Source organism: Spodoptera frugiperda, chromosome 28, assembly GCF_023101765.2.
Source record: "Spodoptera frugiperda isolate SF20-4 chromosome 28, AGI-APGP_CSIRO_Sfru_2.0, whole genome shotgun sequence".
Lineage (NCBI taxonomy): Eukaryota > Metazoa > Arthropoda > Insecta > Lepidoptera > Noctuidae > Spodoptera > Spodoptera frugiperda.
Genome location: NC_064239.1, coordinates 13,378,130 through 13,397,590, shown reverse-complemented (window position 1 = coordinate 13,397,590; position 19,461 = coordinate 13,378,130). Strand labels below are relative to the sequence as shown.

Genomic DNA, 19,461 nt, shown 5'->3' with positions numbered 1-19,461 from the left:
GTTTTAATGAATGAAACTGGTTTAATTTAATGTAAACAAAAAATAAAAGACTCATCAACAGCTTGTGTTTTGAATTAAATTCAAGATAAAAATGAATGAAATAAACTCCAACGTACCGGAGCCTAAAAAAGTAGGCGTTTGGGCTGAAGGCACACACATCGAAGCGAAGTAATAACTTACTTTTACAAACTTTATTTCAATCATTAATCACTTAGAGAGAATCAACAATGCATTTTATGTAAAACTTTCTGTTGTAGAGAGTTCGTTATACCTAAGAAGTCGCCAGATTCTAGTGATGATATACCGACAATACCAGACCTGGATGATTTGCAAGACATCTTGGAAAAAGAAATAACTACACCACCTGTGTAAGTTATAGAATTATCTAGTTATTTATCTATAGATCCACAACTGTTGTAGTAACTGTACTATAGTTCTGTTATAGTAGTAATATTAGTAAGCAGTTATAGACATACTTCTAAATAGAAAGGCCAACCTTTAAAAACCCAAATTTGTAAATAGGTATCCAAGTTAATAATACTCAAAATTTATAAATACTAATTGTTAGGTAATAAATACTAAATCTAAAATAAATATTAATCTGTTTTTACTCAAGTATTTATCAAAAAAAAGTGGATACCTATACACTCAGTGATTATCCATTTTGAGTAGTTATCTGAAAAATCACCCATTATTATTTATGAGCTTCTTAGTAAAATACTTTATCGATAAAATAATTAACAGACAATACTAAACTCTTCAGCTCTGATCAGAAAGACACGGAAACGGTGAACACTCTTTCTGAGGTTGGAGGTGGAATATCAGGAGCTGCAGGGAGCATCGAAGCTGTATTAGAAGTACTCAACTCTTACATACCTCAGGAGGAGATGGACTCCGCGGACACCGTGTGGACTGTGGACTCCTTGCTCCAGGAATTGGCTGAAGAAAGTCAGGAATAGGTTGGTATTGGGGTGCACAGAATGATGATGTTTAATGGCTTGTAAAGAAACCTTTATTAATCACCAATCATGTGATAGGTATTGGGACAAAAATGAAATGGTTTAGAACATCTAGTATTACTTAGTTTGTAACAAACATACAAACATTATGTAACATTAGTTTCCTACTATAGTAATTCTTTTCATGATATTGCATGTTGTAATGTCACATAGTTACTTCTGTTTAACTGGAAAAATACTGAAGTTAAAATTAATTCATTTAAAGAGATTCAAATTGTTTATATTACGAACATAGGTCAAGTGTGATGCTACAGTAGCTTAAAATATTTACATTTAATAAGATATAGAATTAACAAACAAAGCAACAATTTTATTTTATATTTTAAATGGGGAAGGTAAGAGACCTTCCCAAGCTCAAGGAATTTTGTGAAGGAAATAATGATTTGAAATGAAAAAAGAAACAAAAAAATAATGTCATAGTTTTATTTGTAAAAACTTTTATTTGTAATATTACTATTATTAAATACTGTGCTATGATAACAGTTATTGTAACAAATTCTCCGTCCAATTCTTATTTATACATAGACTAAGGAATGATTGTTCTCACTTATTAGTAAAAAAATAAATAATTACAATTTGAAAACATTGTGTTTTGTTGTGGTTGTACATTTAATTCCGCTTTAATTATCTGGTTTCTATTACATATGTACTGCCTATATTATAATTTTAATTATTAAAACAATATTTTATGAGCATTAAACAATAAATTAGTGAATCAACATTATTTACATCGACATTTTTTGAATATTTATTTGAGAGCTTTCTCATATAAATACCTACATACTGTTAGTTTTTTTTGCCGATCTTGTAACATAAGGTGTTGGGTGGGATACCCGTGTTAGATCGTATTTATATCGGCTAGTGTACATCGTGCTAGATAACGAAAAACTATTAAGATAAAATAAGTAAATTTTTAAGAATTAAGTCCATGTTTTTGTTTGTCATTGCAGTTTTAAGTATGGTAAACTTGAATATGTCAAATTAATCATATTATTAAAAATAAAGATTACTTTATACATTATTATTTTGTTACTTGACAAATTAATCATATTATTAAAAACAATGATTTTACTTTATACATTATTATTTTGTTACTTTTACAGTGAGTAAACTCAAGCTTGATCATTTTTTTTTAAATACAAAGCTTTTTCGCTAAACTAGCACGATGGGTCAACTTACACTAAATGTATTGCTAAGGAGATGTCAGTCCATACATTACATTTCGCATAGGTACTTTGTATCATAATTCATAATATTACTTTTACCAACAATTTCAAGCACACGTTAGCTATCTCATTTGTGAGGAAGCAAGCTTTAGTCATGTTTTGTTAACATACTTCAAAACTAGGAGGTTCCCATTGCCACTGTATTTTTTGATATTAACTATTTAGTCAGAGAATAGTTTTTATGGATATAAACAGCCAATGCTGACAAAAATTACGTCAATACGCACTTATTCCCAAAGGGAGATACAGATGAGTCAGTCAGTCACACCTACTTTCGTCAGTCAAGTTATGTTCTTCGTGCTACTATTGTCAATTTGGGAATCGAATAACTCAATCTTTGAGACCTCGTTGCCTGTTTGTTGGACTTGGGACCAACGAGGTACCTAGTAAAAAAGTTATAAGCTTAATTCACGATCTCGCTCTCTCTTGCAACCTACATCTAACTAATGTTACGTTAATTCATGTCTTTCAGAGCCATTCTCCAGAATGACGTGAAACCGTACGATAAGGGATGTCATCGTATATAATTTCTTTGCTATACAAATACAAATATCTCTCGCCTATAACAAAATCTATCTCAGCTTCTAGTATCTAGCTGTTTGCTAACACAAACCTCTAATATACTACAAAATTTATATTTTTCTAGCTATTCTGGAATTGGGATTCATTTGATCTAACTAGAAAATGTATTTATTTATTACTATTTCAAGGCCTAATCTAAGTGAATGGTGAGGAACAACAAGTCAACTAGTAATCTTTAAAACTTGTAGCCCAACATTACAGGACTTCAGTCAAACATCCAATAATATTGAAATAACTTCAAAATACTGCCAAACATTTGACTAATGTCCTATTCAATATGGGTTATAGTGTCCTGTTCAAGCGTATGCGCTTATCAAATCAAATCTGTGTTCTAAATGCATCTGTCAATGAAAACAATCCCTGTATTACATTATAATTTCTCAGCGCAGTCTAATAAATTCTTCAAGATGAATTCCGAATATCTTAGTTCTATGACCTCGTGGCAATACTTTGCATGAGACTCCTGGCTGAGCCACCGGCTGTTCTGAAGGCAATATAGGCTGTGATAGCTAAAACTATGTATGAGGGCAAGATTGTAGCTGCATATAACTCCTTACTGTTCAATAGACTGAGTCCGGAGACAAAGAAATGTGATACTATGACCCATCCGACTTTCACATAGTTTTTATCATCAAATCCACTGAAGAATATGACGCTCCAGAAAGTGTTTAGTAATATCATGCAGAGTGTCATGGCGGCGCTTGTTACGAAGAAGTACTCTGTGCCTGTGTGGAGGCCTAGGGTTCCGGGACCAACCTGGAAAGTGGAAAGAAATAATTAAACATTATATGGAAGGCATTTTGGCTAAGATTTTATTGGGATTCATAATTAATTGTAATTGAGCCCAAGGTGTAATAGATCACAAAACTAGGTTTGTTATGCTCACACTAAATTAACTTCAAACATTTTTCACACACATTGAGCACTTATTGTATGTGAAAATAAATATTCACTTGTCTATCAAAGCTTACAGTTTTAGTATTGTGTAACTAAACTCTACAATAAAACAGATTGCATGGACTTTGTGATAAGGTTCATAATATGTAGTCAAATACTTACAGAATCAGCCAGAACATTAATGAGGGCAAAGGCTCCACTCATAGTGCCGAAGCCGAGGCCAGACACATAAGCCATCTCTAGTTTATTACTCCCAATATTGTGGTTCTCTGATATCTCCTTCAGACCAGCTTCCGTCTTTCTCAGCAGAACATACATGCCATATCGGAATATTTCCTGAAAATGAGAAGTAAGTAATTTATTTTTATTAAGAATAAATTATTAACAAAATTATAATGCCTGAAATAGGTAGGTTTTATTTTAAGAAAGAGTAACATGGCATTAGGCCAATTAAATGCAAAGAAATTACTTTCACAATTTAGTTATAGATATAATAACTGTTTCTTATTTGTCAGATCAATTCTAGTTTTACTAGTACTTTCTCCAATCTCTATAAAATATATATTTACATATATACCTACTAAACAGAAATAATATCGATACATGATATCTTCGTGTTAAATATTTTACAGCTTTCAGTATTTTGAAAGACAAAGAATGTAGACCCAATCCAATCAGTGAAGTATTTAGTTGTTAGTCACGGTGCCTAAATGTATGGTAGCTGGGTCACTGAATATCTTAAAAGTATGATAAATTCACTGCAGCTTGCATTATAAAATGTAATAATAATAGTTACTAACCTGGAAAATAATGGCAAACACCATTCCAAATGCCAAGTACGATCGTAATGGCACCACTGCATACCACACTAAGGATGATAGTAAAAACGATAGTAGCCACCCAAACGCTGCTGCTATCATGATGATGATGCGGACAGGGTCATTGGCCACCGTGAACGCGAACATGACCAACGGAGCCCCGAAAGCAAGAAGGGAACAACTGAAGAATTCTGCAAGAGTCATCCTGGCAGATAGTTTACGGTTTCAGCACAGTAAGCCTAACTTATACCAGCTAATAGCTGCTCACTGTAGACACTGGATTAACTTAACACAGCTAACTAAATAAAGAACATTTAAAATGAATAAATTATGTTTTGCTAGGAAAATGAAATAAATCATGAATCACAGACAGATGCAGAAGCAGTTTGTCATTTGTCATTTTTGTCAATTGTCAATTTGACGTTCGTTTTGTGACGTTTGATCCATACGTTCCGTTTTGTGCAAACAAACGTCAATATTGATGTTATTCACAATACCCGTACAAGTACATAATATAATACAATGTATTTGAAAAGATGCTAAATGACTTTTTTACCATCATTCTTAGTTTTATTTTAATGTCGCGATTATTTTATCAAGGCTGGTTCTGGTACTTCTGGTGCACATCCACTTGCCTTGACACTCAACTGACAGTGACAGTTTATAATAACCTCACTTTTGTAGTGTGATCGAATAAAACTTTATTTTGAAACTTTATATTTGTATTTCTGTGTAACTATGCCACCGAAAGGGCCGAAGAAAACGTTATGGGTAGATTGCGAGCGATGTGGTTGTAGTATAACATCGAATGATAAAAATATACACGTTGAATTAAACTGTGGGAAAGATCAATTGAAATGTCCTTACGTTGAGGATGGGAAGTTGTTTACCTGGCTTCAGAGGACAGGAGTGGCTCCTGATGGGGCTCCTCGGGACGCTGTACTAGTGCACCCATCCGCGGGAACGTTGATTGGGGCGGTTATCGGTTGCCCTCTACAGTTAAGCAGAGAAGGTGCCCCTATGATGGTGAAGCGAATGTGGCCGTCTAAAGCGTCTGCTCCAGCCGCTGTTATATTGCCAGCAGCCGGTAAGTGTAAACACTACTCATAAAAATAAGTAAAGGAATTTTGCCCTCAAAGTTTCTTAACTAAAAAGAAAATATTCTTTAATCAGTTGAAATAAATGAGTGTGTGTGTTATTTTGTTTCCAGATCTATCCAGTGCTTGGAGCAATGACAGCATGAAAGTGACAGTCTCCGTAGTCCAGGAGGACATACCGAAGGTGTCTCGCATTACAGTCAGACTCAACAACCATAAAACAGAAACAGATATTTGTGATATTTTACAACAACATTTTTACAGTAATTTTGTTTGTATTGGAAGCATTTTAGTTTACTACTATTTTGGTAAGAAACTAGAAATTGAGGTACTTGATATAAAATCTGATAAAGTAGATCATCATAAGGGTTGGTTTGTTCTAACTGAAAATAGTATTTGGAGCATGCACAAAGAGAGTGCTCCCAAACCTAAGAAAAAGGCACAAGCTCTGGGAGGTGTTGATGATATTTTAGACGAAATACAAACTTTTATCAAAATATCATTCAACATGGATGGCCTCGCAGCAAGCTTCCAACCTACAAGGGGCTTGTTACTGTATGGTCACTCAGGGATTGGTAAGACAGCTATATGCAAATATTTAATAGAAAATCTCAACTGCTTCCATATAGAAATCAATGGCCCGGCCATCTTTAGCAAATATTTTGGTGAAACTGAGGGGACAATGAGGAGTCTGTTTGAAAAAGCAATGCAGAACCAACCAAGCATTATACTAGTTGATGAAATAGAAACTATATGTCCCAGAAGGTCTTCAGGCAGCACTGAGCAAGAAAGGAGAATCACCTCAGCATTTGTGAACATGCTGGACAATCTACATGCTGAGAACAGCAGAGTTTTTGTTCTAGCAACAACAAGGAAACCAGAAAACATAGATCCTATGCTAAGACGTTTTGGAAGACTGGACAAAGAGATAGAGATTCCAGTACCTGACAGAATAAGGAGAAAAGAAATAGTTTACAGTTTGCTCAAAAATCTCCCGAACAAGATATCTTCTGAAGATCTTGAGAATATTGCAGACTTAGCTCATGGTTATGTGGCTGCAGATTTGGTCAATCTCTGTACGCAGGCTACCATGAAGTGCATAAAACGAGCAAGTGATTGCATTGAGAGAGATGATTTGATTGCAGCACTGACCATTGTCAGGCCTAGTGCTATGAGAGAACTGCTCATTGAAATACCTAATGTTAGGTGGTCAGACATCGGTGGGCAGGATGACTTGAAGCTCAAGTTACGTCAAGCTGTGGAATGGCCTTTGAAACATGGTGAAAGTTTTCGAAGACTCGGTGTCAGGCCTCCGGGCGGTGTCCTGTTGTACGGACCACCTGGCTGCTCGAAGACTATGATAGCCAAAGCTTTAGCCACCGAGAGTGGTCTCAACTTCCTCTCTATAAAGGGACCGGAACTCTTTTCAAAGTGGGTTGGCGAGTCTGAGAGAGCTGTCAGAGATTTGTTTACGAAAGCTCGTCAGGTTGCGCCGTCTATTATATTTTTTGATGAAATGGATGCGATAGGAGGCGAGCGAGGAGCGGGCGAGGCTGGCGTGCATGAGAGAGTTTTGGCTCAACTACTGACAGAGTTGGATGGAGTGGTGCCACTGAACTCTGTGACAATATTGGCAGCAACCAATCGTCCAGATAGAATGGACAGAGCACTCCTAAGACCAGGTCGCTTAGATCGTTTGATTTACGTTCCCCTTCCAGATTTCGAAACAAGACTACAAATAATTGAGTTAAAACTTAGTAAGATGAGTGTAAGTGATGATGTCAACTCTCATGTGTTGGCTACTAAGTCGGAAGGGTTTTCAGGAGCTGAGCTGCAGGCTCTCTGTCACGAAGCTGCTCTAAGAGCTCTTGAGAAAGACCTGGATTGTTCAGAAGTGACCATGGAGCACTTTGAACATGTGCTTAAAGATTTTAAGCCAAGAACGCCTGAGTCTCTGTTGAAGGTCTATCAAGAATTTGCGTTGGGGCAGAAATCTGGATAAGTGAAACTCTGAAAAGCTAATATTTAAGCTTACATAGTGTGATGTGTGCATTTTAATAACTTAAGCATAACTTATAATAAGAAGTGCCTTAATTTCTAAATCATTTATTTAATAAGAATACTTACAGCTATTTGTATAAATTAAATATTAAATCTAGTCCTTATATTAATCACATCAACTTTAATAATACAATGTTTTATTTCGATATCGGTTTTTAGATTAAAATGATAAATTGCTCACTTCTGGCATTCAATGAAAGAGATGTAATTTTATTTAAAGTTTTGATATTGAAAATTTTGCTTTTTTAAATTTAAAAAGTAATTTTGTTTGATTCAATAATAACATAGTCCTATAACCTTTCCAAGTTTCTCTGATTAAGACAGTCATACAATATTCGTTCATATAATAAATTTCCTAATACATATCTGCCCATCAATTTGGCTCAAGTCAGATATCATTAAGATACAAATAAAACAATATACAGTAAATGATAAATATAAATAGTAAATACATACAAGAACAATCCTACACACACGGGATTTACAGCACAATAGGGTTTTGTCAGGAAGCTAAACATATTGGCGTCGCTAATTAAATATGCGAAAACTTATAAATGTGAGAAATTTAGAGAATATGAGGGCTTATTACGAGTTTGTTGTACGAGATCGAAAATTTCGTTTAGCACTCTGATTGGCCGGCTCACATAAACTACCCAATCAGAGGACTGAACGCGGCCATGATTCGATCAACGTAAAACAACCTTGTACTAGCGTGTAACCTTAGAATGAGTTTTTTTACATTTAAAGTAATCGAAACGAGAGCGACTTCGGAGCTGTGATTGGTTGATTTATTCGAGCCGACCAATCAGAGAACGCGCTCCTATCACTTTAAACGTAAAGCAAACTCGTACTAAGGTTACTGAATTCAACTTTTTCGTGAAGTTTCAACATTTTCCATTAGCCACGCCAAATGTTCAGCAGTTATATAAATGCAAGTTTACTCTATGGTCTCTAACCAACTAACACAGATTGTCTTTATATTGAGACACGCACTTTATTACAAAATAATTAAGTACGCGGCGCTTATTGTCGGTCATTGCGAATGCTCAACTACGGCGAACGGTATAATTATCAATGCAATCATTAAGGAGACTTAATACCTACTTACAAAATGTTATTTTTTTACATAAAAGATTTATCTACATTTTACAAAGACAGGGCTTTTGGTCAACCTGATGTTAGGCCCTATTTCCTAGTAGATAAAAGTTAAATTCCATTGTCAAGAGCGAATGGAAGTAAAATAATGCGTAGCTAGGAGATCGATACTCACACACATGACATTTCTAAAACATAAATTTTGACAATAAAATAAAATATTAATTTCTCTTTTTTTATTAAATAATTTTTAAACGATTTCTGCTCTTTCCTCCTAGCTACATAATGTATGGTAGTAAATAAAAAAACAAATACAAATAATGCTATTTGTATGCCTGGAAAGGGACAGGAGTTTCCCTTGGGGGCTTAGTACAATTTTGTTTTGCGTTAACGTGATCGACAAGCAATAGTGACGTTCAGCCTCTGATTGGCCTGCTCCAGTGAGCCAACCAATCAGAAGGCTAAACGCGGTATCGTTTAAATTTCGTTAAACTCGTATTACGCCCTCCAGTGAAAATCAACCTTCAAGGAATACAAACAGTTATTTGCATGTACAATTTTTCAATGATTCTTAAATAAAAATCTGTTACGTCGTAAAATTTAGAAATGTTAATTTTTTCCTTCAGTCTTTTGATAAAGAGATAACATTCAATCATTAGGTTCACGATCTAGTGACGGTCGTTCACAATTTACCATCAGTTATAAAATTCATGTAAGTTCCATATTGAAAGTCGGTTAACATACAATATAACACAAGTTCAACTAATTATTATTACTTATACCCAATCATCAGTCCACGTCAAACAAATTACTTCTCTTTAACCGACTTTCGAAGTTAACTACATAACATATTTCATGATTTTTCAACAACCAGATTTCATGGTTATGTTTACACCGCTGTATTCTGTAATGCTGTGGCCACACTAATGGAATACGCTATTGATTTTGAAAACAAATGAACGATTATGAACTCTAAATGTTCGTACGAACATCAATTATCGCCATAATCAAATGGTGTATTCCATTAGTGTGGCCCCAGCATAAAGCACAGCTGCGGTTTCACAATTTTGTGGGGTCTGCGGTCTTTCATAGACTAGGACCCATGCTCATAAACACAGATTAGCGTTAGGTATGTAACCGGGTGAAGTTATCGCGTACAATAAGTGACAGTGTACCACGAAAATGCGCAGTTCGAAACTATAGGAATGACATATTTTATTAAGTCAAAGTAGATAAATGGTGAAAAAATAATGGACACGTATTTTTTTCTGCAAAAACTTATGATGACTGTCAGTGTCAGTCTGTCATCATAAGTTTTTGGACACTGATTTTAAAATGTCAGATGACGTCACTTCTATGTTCAAAATACTCATACACCAGCATAAACTGACTCCAATAGTTAAAATGATTTTCAACCTTACTATAGCATTGTAATAAGGTTAAAAATCAATAAACAGACCCAAAAATACGTGTCTAATATATTTCCACATCTCCTTTTCATAACATTGTCATTCCCATTGAGGCGGTGGTAGGCAGGAGTACATGTATTGAGGGGCTCGTTAATGTATGGGGTACCACTTTGGTACACAACTGATCTAACTACAAGTTAATCAGATCATAATGGTTTCTGGTACACGGAGAGTAAAGAAATTGAAATTAATTTCATGAGTTATTTTTGTGGTGACTTACAACCAAGTCATCCGACCCTCCATAGAAGTTGGTATGTTTATTACTCTTTAGATCAAAAACTGTTTAACACATTTAGATGAAACATAAAAATATAAGAGAATTGGTCATATTGTTGAATAGTTAAAATATTATTATTCTCAAGTAGAAAAGAGTAAACAGATGTGAAAAGAAAGAAAGAAAACTAACTCTTTTCTTATACTAACTAAATAGAAGAATCACATTTGAAGTTTTTTTTAACATGATACACATAAGTTCGAGACTATCAGTTGCAAACACTCTTATATCATCAGAGACTTGTAAATCACCACAAAAGTACCTGTTCAATAACCACACCTCGTATCCACCAGAAACCAATAGCATCTTCAGGGTCAGTGGCACGTTAAACGCGCAGTATCTCAGTATGTCGGTTGTAGCAGATGGCGATCCAGTCGGGCTGCGTGGCCCCCCACTGGATCTGGTTGACCTCGCCCTCGGCGGCCGTGTAGGCCAGGATGGGGTCCTCGATGGCGCGCGGCATCTGCTGGATGTCCCATATCAGGGCCTGGTGGTCGTCGCCCGCCGTGCAGATGTGGCACGAACTGGGGAATGGAAGGAAAATATGTACTTTGTGTTTCTGTTTCTGTGAGTGAATGGGTTTAGGTATTTAAAGGTTTGATAGCAAACCCAGCAGTGGGCTGTTGATGATGATGATTTTAATTTAAGTTTCCATATTGTTGAGCAATTGTGCTTGCAATTAATGATCGCACCAAAGATTACGGCATTTTTTAGTTAGGAATCAGAAACAGACTTTTATCATTTAAAAACCCATTGAAACTGAGATATTTATAGAAATAATTTCAACAACTTTACGTTGATCACACATTGCAATTTGTTTTATATATTTTTAGTCGTGGTCGTCTCACTGTAGGGCAAATACCTCCTTACCCTCCTTCCATGGGAACTGGGATATTTATAGAAATAATTTCACCGACTTTACATTCACCACACATTGAAACATCTCATCAAAATCAAACATCAATTAACCCCTACCTATGCGGCGCCCAGGCGATGCCGTTGACGCAGGCGCGATGGTTGTTGAGCCTGGCGACGGGCGTGCAGGGGACGCGCACGTCCAGGATGATGACCTCGCACGCGTCCATGGCCACCGTGGCCAGGTAGTTCGGGTCCTGCTTGTTCCACGCCAGCCGGAGCAGGGGCGTGTGTTGCGGGTCCTGGGGAAATTAAGGCAGAGATCAGTGCCGGCGTTAGGGGGGGGGGGGGGCGTGATGGGGCGATAGCCCAGGGCGACAAGTTCTAGGGGGCGCCAAAAAAAAAAAAAACTACTATTAACACTTAATATTGCTTCCCTCAAGTGGGCGCCACAACATTTTCGCCCGGGGTATCTGTGGCCCTTACGCCGGCACTGGCAGAGATTAATAACTGAGTTAGGTACAGTAGATAAGTTTTAAATGAGCAGAGTACAACTTTGTACCTTGTACCCACGTAGGAGGGGTGGTTTTTGGTCAAAGAATCTTGAATCTGGAGTTTGGTATACCTTTTATTAGGCGATACTTTAACTTCTAGTAAATGTATGAAAAATCGTGTTGATTACTGTGTTGATGCCGGATACATAGATGTGCATACTAGGTGATATTTCAAAAACTATTTTAGATGTAGTATAAACCCATTTCTACTTTATTAAGGCACATACATACAGCACAGCTTGTATGTTGCAATGTAGAGCTAACATAAAGTTGAAATTAATTCAAAGCTTACTAAACTCGTCGCGTGTTTGACCTAGATAAATGTATTTAGTTAATAGAGAAGTTTCCTGTAGCTGTATGGTAGTGTGTACCTCGTATATGATGGTGGAGTGCTCGAGATGTCGGAGGTCGAACATCCGCACGGAGCCGTCGGCGCCCACCGACGCGAACATGTCGCGCCCGCCGCCCGCGCGGCTGAACGCTATGTCGTACACTTCCTACAAACAACACAATACAATTTTCATTAGTTATTCATTACATTAGTTATTAATCAACTGACATCTGGAAGATAGATCATTTTTAGCAGATCAATACTTTAAAGAACAATAATAATAATTTAAGAATGTAAATTGAAATGACTGAATATGGATATCAGCACTTGACAAATCGAAACATACTTGTTCATCGTTATGTAAAGCTTTTTTTTTAACAAATTATCAGACTTCTTTTAATCCCATTCAAACCCAAATTAAAACAATATCGACACGAAAATCTTACCTTATCATGAGCAATAAGTTGTGTCTTCACATGGCCAGACACCTCGTTGACCCTGCCGAGCACCTGTCCAGTCTCCAGCCCCCATATAGTGCAGGTGGTGTCGATGCTACTGGTGCCAATGAGGTTGGGGTCCACTTCGTTCCAGTCAAACGATGTGAGCGGGGCACAGAAGTCTGAGTTCTTATTGTTGTTCAGCACGCATTCGAAGAGAGTGTATGGTTCCCCAGCACGCCAGATGCGAAGGTAATCACCTGGAAAAAGGGTTGGTTAGCGATACATAGTAACAAAGTCAAGACAAGTCACTGCTTACTTGTTTATAAAGGGCATACATAACATTAGTAATGTTTTAATGGCTTCGCTATTCGTGATTACTCGTCAACGGTTTTTGATTACGGAGTTCATTATTTACATCCCCCGGCAAGGCTAGAAACTAGTTGGGCATACCAAAGATTGTATCTTTTCATTCATTACAAATTTAATGAAAAAAAAAAAACTAGATGAATATAAATGAATTGCCAAAGCATAGCTACTGTCGGCATATCTACTTTGACATCAGATTAATTCTTCAATTATTAGGATCTTTATTCCTGGAACAAGGCACTTTACACACCACGGTTAATTTTTACTTTGTGATAACATCTATCATTCTTTTACCTCAAATTTCTAACATTTGATAAAACCTCTCTATCATATTGTATTTAAAACCCCACACATAGTGTTTTTGAATTTTCTTATACATATGTAGTTAAAGCATGTGACTTACCACTGGTCGCCAGTAGATCAGGGTAGACTCCCTTGCTGTCTGGGATCCACATGATCTTAGTGGTGGGGTACGGGTGGTCGAATGTGCTCTTGGCACTGAACTCACTAGTCTCCTCATCTAGAGATATTATTTGTACCTGTGAATATAATACAATATGATATTATGATCCTAATTATACCAACTATCTTATCAAACTTTTGTTCTTATTTTGTCTTAAGTGTTTGAAGTGCCTGTTACAAATTGGTTTTATTGTCCCGTTAGTTTTGACGTATGGTAGTTACATTGTTCCTACATATATATACAATAGATAAATAGTGTATTAGAGATATTGTAAAAAATCTTTTTTTAAAAGAGTAACGATGGAGTTTCTTGCTCGTTCTTCTCCATTCAAAGCTACACTTTGGAACGAGCGCCTAGCTTCACTGACAAACAGACTGACGGACAATTCAATTTGACGTTTCAAAAGTGCCTTATTTAGGATTAATTGAAATAAATGCTTTGACTTTGACTTTGTAAAAGGATAAAAGCATGGGATAGTGCAATTTGTTACAATCAGACTGAGGTAGTCTTACATTTGTGCTTTTCTTATATTTCACATTGATCTTGACCTGAGTGTAGTGTTCTCAGAAAATCATGAAAATATGACTATGTTAGATTTACCTTACCTTATCATGAGCAATAAGTTGTGAGAAGATTACTCACCTTGTTATTATATTCTTCAACAAAGCTACCAAGTGCGAGACGGAACCGTTTGTCAGGTCGTACGGACCAGTTCATGGAGTACAGCGGCCATGGAGCCTGGTACCTGAGGGTAATAATAGTTTGTAACTAAAGCATAGTTTTATACATACAAACATCATAATGTTATTATAATAAAAAAGGTAAGTTTTATGTAAGCAAATAATTTAAAATCTTATTATTTATTTGAAAAATAATCCCAATTAGTTTTAAATCTGACTAAGTCTTAACTAGAATCATCTGAATGTGAGTATTTTATAGGAAGTGATTACCATAATACATTCCATTGTTTTTATTGCTTATGGCTTTATCATATCCTTAGACCCATTGTCAGATTATGTCAGTGATAAAAACACAGGAATGAAATAATTTGAATATTGTAATGATGCATGATCTTGACATTTTGTTGAGATTACATTGGTTATAGTTCACCTAACACAAGCTGTTTGCCCTTTGTAACTAATGAATATTGTCATTGGCACATACCACTGAATCTTAACAAGTCATATACTTAATCTGTTTATTATCTGTAGCATATCAACTTGAGTAAACTACTTTATGTTAATTGTAATATAAAAACATTGGACTTTGATTCACATGGTGGTGATAACAGTGTAGTTTTAGTACCAAACTTTTTAAGATATTTCTTAAATTTAGAGGTACCAAGGAGGTTTTATTACTTACTTGTAGATCTCCTTGCGTTTTGTGCTCGAACTTGTCGTGCTTGAGCTGCTATGTGGCATCGACATTATGAACTTAGATTTTTATCCCTGAAAAACCAAAAGGAACATTGTTATCATGTATTACCTATCTGCATAAAGAAAATCTAATTATCATAAGATATTAAGCAGGAAAACTAGTTAACAATTACTTTATAATAATTCCCAAAACCCAAACAAATAATTTGTAAAAGAATAGCGAATTGAGAACACAATATTGTTAAGAAACAAACCTCGTTCTGCACTGAAATTAGCACTTTAAAGAAGGTTCTAACACATGGGTAGTGTTAGCACAGGAAGTTACAGTTGTTTAATTAGGACAAAGCCTATTTTATATCTTTATTTATAAACTAAATTCCATGTGAAACGAACGAAAGCATTATTTTTACAATTTTGACGTGAGCGATGACATTTATTTGAAATGTTGCAAGTTTACTGTTGACATTGTTTAATGGTTATTGATTTTTTAATGTTGCCATTGTTATTGTTATATTGAAGGTACCGGGCATTTGGTTTTGAGTGAATTACGATGCGATTGTTTGGTATTCGGAATACAATGGATATTATAATATTAGCGATTTAGATATATGATATATTAGAATTCCCTTATCGTCAATATAAAAAAAAAATAGTCAGAAGCGTGCAATAAATAATTACACGCTTCATTCTTCTTAGTTAAAACAAACCTAACTCCCATATACCATGTTATATAACAAACGAGCAACGAGTTGTAAAGTTTTCTTTCATTTAGAATTATATCCCAAACCGTGTATGCAAACTTGTTTCACAGAAAGCGCCTACAGAAATAACAATACCACGCATTAACAACAAACTGATATTTTTCATCAGGCGTTGAAAAGTAACCTATATAAATATTGCTTTGAAAGTTTGAAATGAATGAGATGTTTTATTTTCACATCATCACTTTCGATACGTTAGAAAATTTATGGAATTTGGATTATAGTTGTAAATGTACGAAAATAGTTTGCACTTTTTGCACGTTAAATACAGTTGTACCTACCTAATTTTGTTTTAAAAAAAAACCTATTTAATTTTGTTTTTACACTCAATGCTTTAAATTATTCAAATTTAAAAGCAAGGCTACAAATAAAAATTAAACTGATTTAATAATAACTACATTTAATAATTTTCAAGTATACAGGTCACCTGAAACCTTTTCACTCTTCGAAGCACGACTTATTAATATTTGCTTCATGTCTATTACTCACGAACTGAATATTAAATATATTGTTATAATATTAGTCATAGAAATATGAATTTTGACCTACATTCATTTTAATATTTCATACGTGTGTCGTGCATTCTTTTGGCGCGCAAGCTACGACTGGGTTGCCAGAATAAAAAGAATTCCACGAAAACAGGGAGGGTAAAATGAAGGTATTGTGTTTAAGTGATTTTTGTTTTGTGCACCAATAAAAATGTCTATATTTGGATTAGAATGACAGTACCAGTGAAAGAAATGTGTCAGATATTTGTACTTTGGAAAACAATTTTAAGAATTTATAGGTAAAATTTTATTTAGAATACCTAGGTATGCTATAAAGCTCCAAATAAATAATAATCTAATCAATTTTATTAAAAGTATCCAAAACTAAACTCTTGTCACTGGTATTTCCAAATTCCATGTGGCAACTAATGGCACAACTGGCCTTATCAATTCAGAGCGCATGCGCATAGCTCCGGTTAAGGACATCGCTTTCTTTCTTACGTCAACATTCGTTTAGGGACTCATGATATAATTAGTTGCGCAAGAGTCGCTCGCCAACGCCAACTAATGTACTCGTAGATCATAATAATATCGGTTATGATTTGAAATGATCGTAACATGGGGACGGGTGACGACATCATTAAATTAATGGTTCTCGGTTTCCCGCGCTCTGTTGCTTGTGGCTTTTGTAGGCAAGCTTGCAGAATGAAGGCTTTATTCGGACTTGTGATTGCAAGAAATCTTAGTCTGATAATTTTTTTTGAGGGAGGGAAATCATCCAATTACTTCTCCCGCCTTATGCGAGGCACCCCATTCCTACTCTTACTTTTCGAGTTGGAGCCCCGGTAACACGCTAGGCTGTCCACAGCTCCGGGATGTTGTATCTAATGGGTGCATCATTTCACATACACACTACACCCAAACCTGGAATAAGATTTTGAGGATCACACAGATTTGTTCCGTAAAAGAATCGAACCTACGACATTTAGTAAAACTGCTAGTAGCCTAATTACTGCGCCTGGAGCCGATCACTACATTCCAATCATCTGAAAACTTAGTACAATCTAGTTTTGAGGGTAGAATAATTTTAAGGAATAAAAACCGAATACTTCCTACTCTCACGGTGATTATCCTGTGGGGTTTTCAGCATTATGTAGGGTTATAGGCCCCATCCTCAGTAAATTGTGGGACTAGTAGCTTTAGATTTTTTTAAACGGAAGAAAATCGTCCATTTACTTCTACTGCCTTGGGCGAGGTGAGAGGGAGTGCCAGATTCTTACTGACTAAAATCCACCCCGTTCCAACTCCTGCTTTTCGAGCTGGAGGCCTGGTAAACCCGCTAGGTAGTCCGGAGCTCAGGGGATAAGCGTAACTAGGTAGGTACTTATTATATACCTATTGTTATTACGTTAATTTAAAAAGTTTGTTAAAAAAAGGGAAATGGAGTAAGAGGGTGTGCAATGCAGTGATAACTGAAGGCCGAGTAGCTTCGTCAGGCTTGCAATAATTGTGCAGCAGGTCTATTGTGCAAGCGTTGAGTAACGGATTGGAAAAGCTTTAAACTCAGGTGCTTTGAGAAAGTTGTTTAAAATGTAGAAGCAAAGTATTGCACTTACTTTAGGTACAAGTTTTACTTTACGCTAAGTTTTTGTGCATGTCCTGCAATCTGTTTCAAGATTAAGAAACATCAGATTTGTTAGAAAAGGTTGTAGTTACAATAAGTACAGCAACTATCTTCTATCTCTTTTTAGTGAGGTGACATAATTATATTTTGCTCTTTTGAGTCGTTTAGCAGAATTTGATTGCAGGAATATTGATGAATTCTTCACACGTTAACGGATTTGGGTTGATATATTATGACTCCCATCAGTTGATACAGTCAGTAAAAATAAAGTGCTTGCAGTTTGAAACCTTTCATTAAAGTTCACACAAATCAAAGTGCACACCCGTAGTGTAGCACTGTCAGTTGTGGTTCGCGAGAGGACACATAAAATAATAATTAAGTATGTAACAACCAGGAGAAAATTAGACGGATATTTGATTTTAGAAAGACGAAGAAAGTTTTATTAGGTTGTTCTTAAATATACATAATTACGAGCTATTATTTTGTAGGATTTCCTAGAAGCTAAATTTCCTGCTTTCTGAGAGTAGAAGAGCTATGCTTCGGCACGAACGGACACAGACAACCGGCGGGAAACAACGCTTGCGTTGTGTTACACGTTGTGTGAGGAGGACGGAGGTCTAATTATCCCCCACTCCAATCTCCCCTATCCTCAAATTCCTAACCTCAAACCCCCAGAAAGCGGACAACGCTTTTGTAACGCCTCTGGTGTTTCGGGTGTCTTTGGGCGGCGATGATTATATTATTTACTATCCGTTATAATAATATATGATCCGTTTGCTCGTTTGTCGGCTTATACCATAAAAACAATATTACAATCTGCGTCTTATAATACCCAAACAAACTGCGTCCATCATGATATTCCTTAGAACTGGTACTGATAATATCTTTAACCTTTACATTTGTATGAACTTTATTATATTTAACCGGTGGGCCTTTACATACCTACATACGACCATAAGTATATAGATACCTATGTCTGTATTATTTATTTAATTTATATTTATTTAATAGTATTGATAATCCTGATAGTGCGCTTTGCCAAGAAGATACCTCTTCTTGGCAACGTATACTATATGTTTAAGAGATATTTTCTTCTATGGATTTACTAACGTGGTACAGCATGAGGTTTTTCAAAAGACACGTAGGTAATTAAATTCTTCCGTGGTCCTGTGGTGTGGCATGTGTATATAGGGTCCGGTGACCATACCATCAGATACCCTGTAAACTTTGTTGCTATCATAAGTAATATTTCCAAAATTGTGCAGATAATTTCCATGACAAGTCTATTATCCTACCACCCACTTCCAAAGACCTGAAAATTCCGCTTTGCACGCTTTTACAACACGAGTGTAGAACGCAAGCGGCCCATTCATCGTCCGACCGGTAGGTCAAGGTGTCTCAGTAGGTTAGTTAATAGCAGTCTTTTGTCCGGCCCATAATACGGCCATACATACCATTCGTCATGTTTTGACAACTCACACGCACTTGAAAGGTTAAAATTGAATAGTAACTGGTTAGATTAACTTTTTATTAAGTTATTTGTATTGTTCTGAGAAATGGTTGGGTTTACCTTGATTTTATTATGATTGGTTGTCGAATTGTTTAATTGGTCGTGCGTGTGATGTGATTAGGATATTATATGAGAATATATAGGTACTTAACTTC

The 19,461-nt window shown here is 35.8% G+C and overlaps 4 protein-coding genes across 4 annotated transcripts; 2 read left to right on the top strand and 2 right to left on the bottom strand.

The window, feature by feature from the left end:
* Window positions 1-1,602, top strand: LOC118265461 (uncharacterized). Its single transcript, XM_035578346.2, has 3 exons — window positions 1-168; window positions 258-368; window positions 764-1,602. Exons 1-3 carry the CDS (start codon window positions 92-94, stop codon window positions 957-959), a joined length of 384 nt encoding a protein of 127 aa, XP_035434239.1. The 5' UTR covers window positions 1-91; the 3' UTR covers window positions 960-1,602.
* On the bottom strand, window positions 1,431-4,949 carry LOC118265460 (gamma-secretase subunit Aph-1). Its single transcript, XM_035578345.2, has 3 exons — window positions 4,525-4,949; window positions 3,887-4,060; window positions 1,431-3,583 (listed from the first exon to the last, which is right to left on the bottom strand). Exons 1-3 carry the CDS (start codon window positions 4,744-4,746, stop codon window positions 3,257-3,259), a joined length of 723 nt encoding a protein of 240 aa, XP_035434238.2. The 5' UTR covers window positions 4,747-4,949; the 3' UTR covers window positions 1,431-3,256.
* A 236-nt stretch (window positions 4,950-5,185) lies between these two features.
* Window positions 5,186-7,935, top strand: LOC118281689 (ribosome biogenesis protein SPATA5). The gene is made up of 2 exons (XM_035602339.2): window positions 5,186-5,629; window positions 5,753-7,935. The coding sequence occupies exons 1-2, from the start codon at window positions 5,281-5,283 to the stop codon at window positions 7,639-7,641; spliced, it is 2,238 nt and encodes a 745-aa protein (XP_035458232.2). The 5' UTR covers window positions 5,186-5,280; the 3' UTR covers window positions 7,642-7,935.
* LOC118265273 (DDB1- and CUL4-associated factor 7) lies at window positions 7,730-15,373 on the bottom strand. Its single transcript, XM_035578083.2, has 8 exons — window positions 15,178-15,373; window positions 14,910-14,995; window positions 14,190-14,292; window positions 13,488-13,623; window positions 12,725-12,975; window positions 12,319-12,444; window positions 11,514-11,695; window positions 7,730-11,062 (listed from the first exon to the last, which is right to left on the bottom strand). The coding sequence occupies exons 2-8, from the start codon at window positions 14,972-14,974 to the stop codon at window positions 10,864-10,866; spliced, it is 1,062 nt and encodes a 353-aa protein (XP_035433976.1). The 5' UTR covers window positions 14,975-14,995; window positions 15,178-15,373; the 3' UTR covers window positions 7,730-10,863.
* Between the last annotated feature and the right edge of the window lie 4,088 nt (window positions 15,374-19,461).

Excerpts from the sequence above, each read along its gene's own strand:
- LOC118265461 (XM_035578346.2), top strand. The coding sequence starts at position 92 with ATGAATGAAATAAACTCCAACGTACCGGAGCCTAAAAAAGTAGGCGTT. Across the intron at positions 169-257 it reads GGCACACACATCGAAGCGAA|AGAGTTCGTTATACCTAAGA; the intron begins GTAATAACTTAC and ends TTTCTGTTGTAG. Across the intron at positions 369-763 it reads GAAATAACTACACCACCTGT|CTCTGATCAGAAAGACACGG; the intron begins GTAAGTTATAGA and ends TAAACTCTTCAG.
- LOC118265460 (XM_035578345.2), bottom strand. The coding sequence starts at position 4,746 with ATGACTCTTGCAGAATTCTTCAGTTGTTCCCTTCTTGCTTTCGGGGCT. Across the intron at positions 4,061-4,524 it reads TGTTTGCCATTATTTTCCAG|GAAATATTCCGATATGGCAT; the intron begins GTTAGTAACTAT and ends TCTCATTTTCAG. Across the intron at positions 3,584-3,886 it reads TTAATGTTCTGGCTGATTCT|GTTGGTCCCGGAACCCTAGG; the intron begins GTAAGTATTTGA and ends TCCACTTTCCAG.
- LOC118281689 (XM_035602339.2), top strand. The coding sequence starts at position 5,281 with ATGCCACCGAAAGGGCCGAAGAAAACGTTATGGGTAGATTGCGAGCGA. Across the intron at positions 5,630-5,752 it reads TGTTATATTGCCAGCAGCCG|ATCTATCCAGTGCTTGGAGC; the intron begins GTAAGTGTAAAC and ends TTTTGTTTCCAG.
- LOC118265273 (XM_035578083.2), bottom strand. The coding sequence starts at position 14,974 with ATGTCGATGCCACATAGCAGCTCAAGCACGACAAGTTCGAGCACAAAA. Across the intron at positions 13,624-14,189 it reads TTGAAGAATATAATAACAAG|GTACAAATAATATCTCTAGA; the intron begins GTGAGTAATCTT and ends TTATATTCACAG. Across the intron at positions 12,445-12,724 it reads AACTTATTGCTCATGATAAG|GAAGTGTACGACATAGCGTT; the intron begins GTAAGATTTTCG and ends TGTTGTTTGTAG.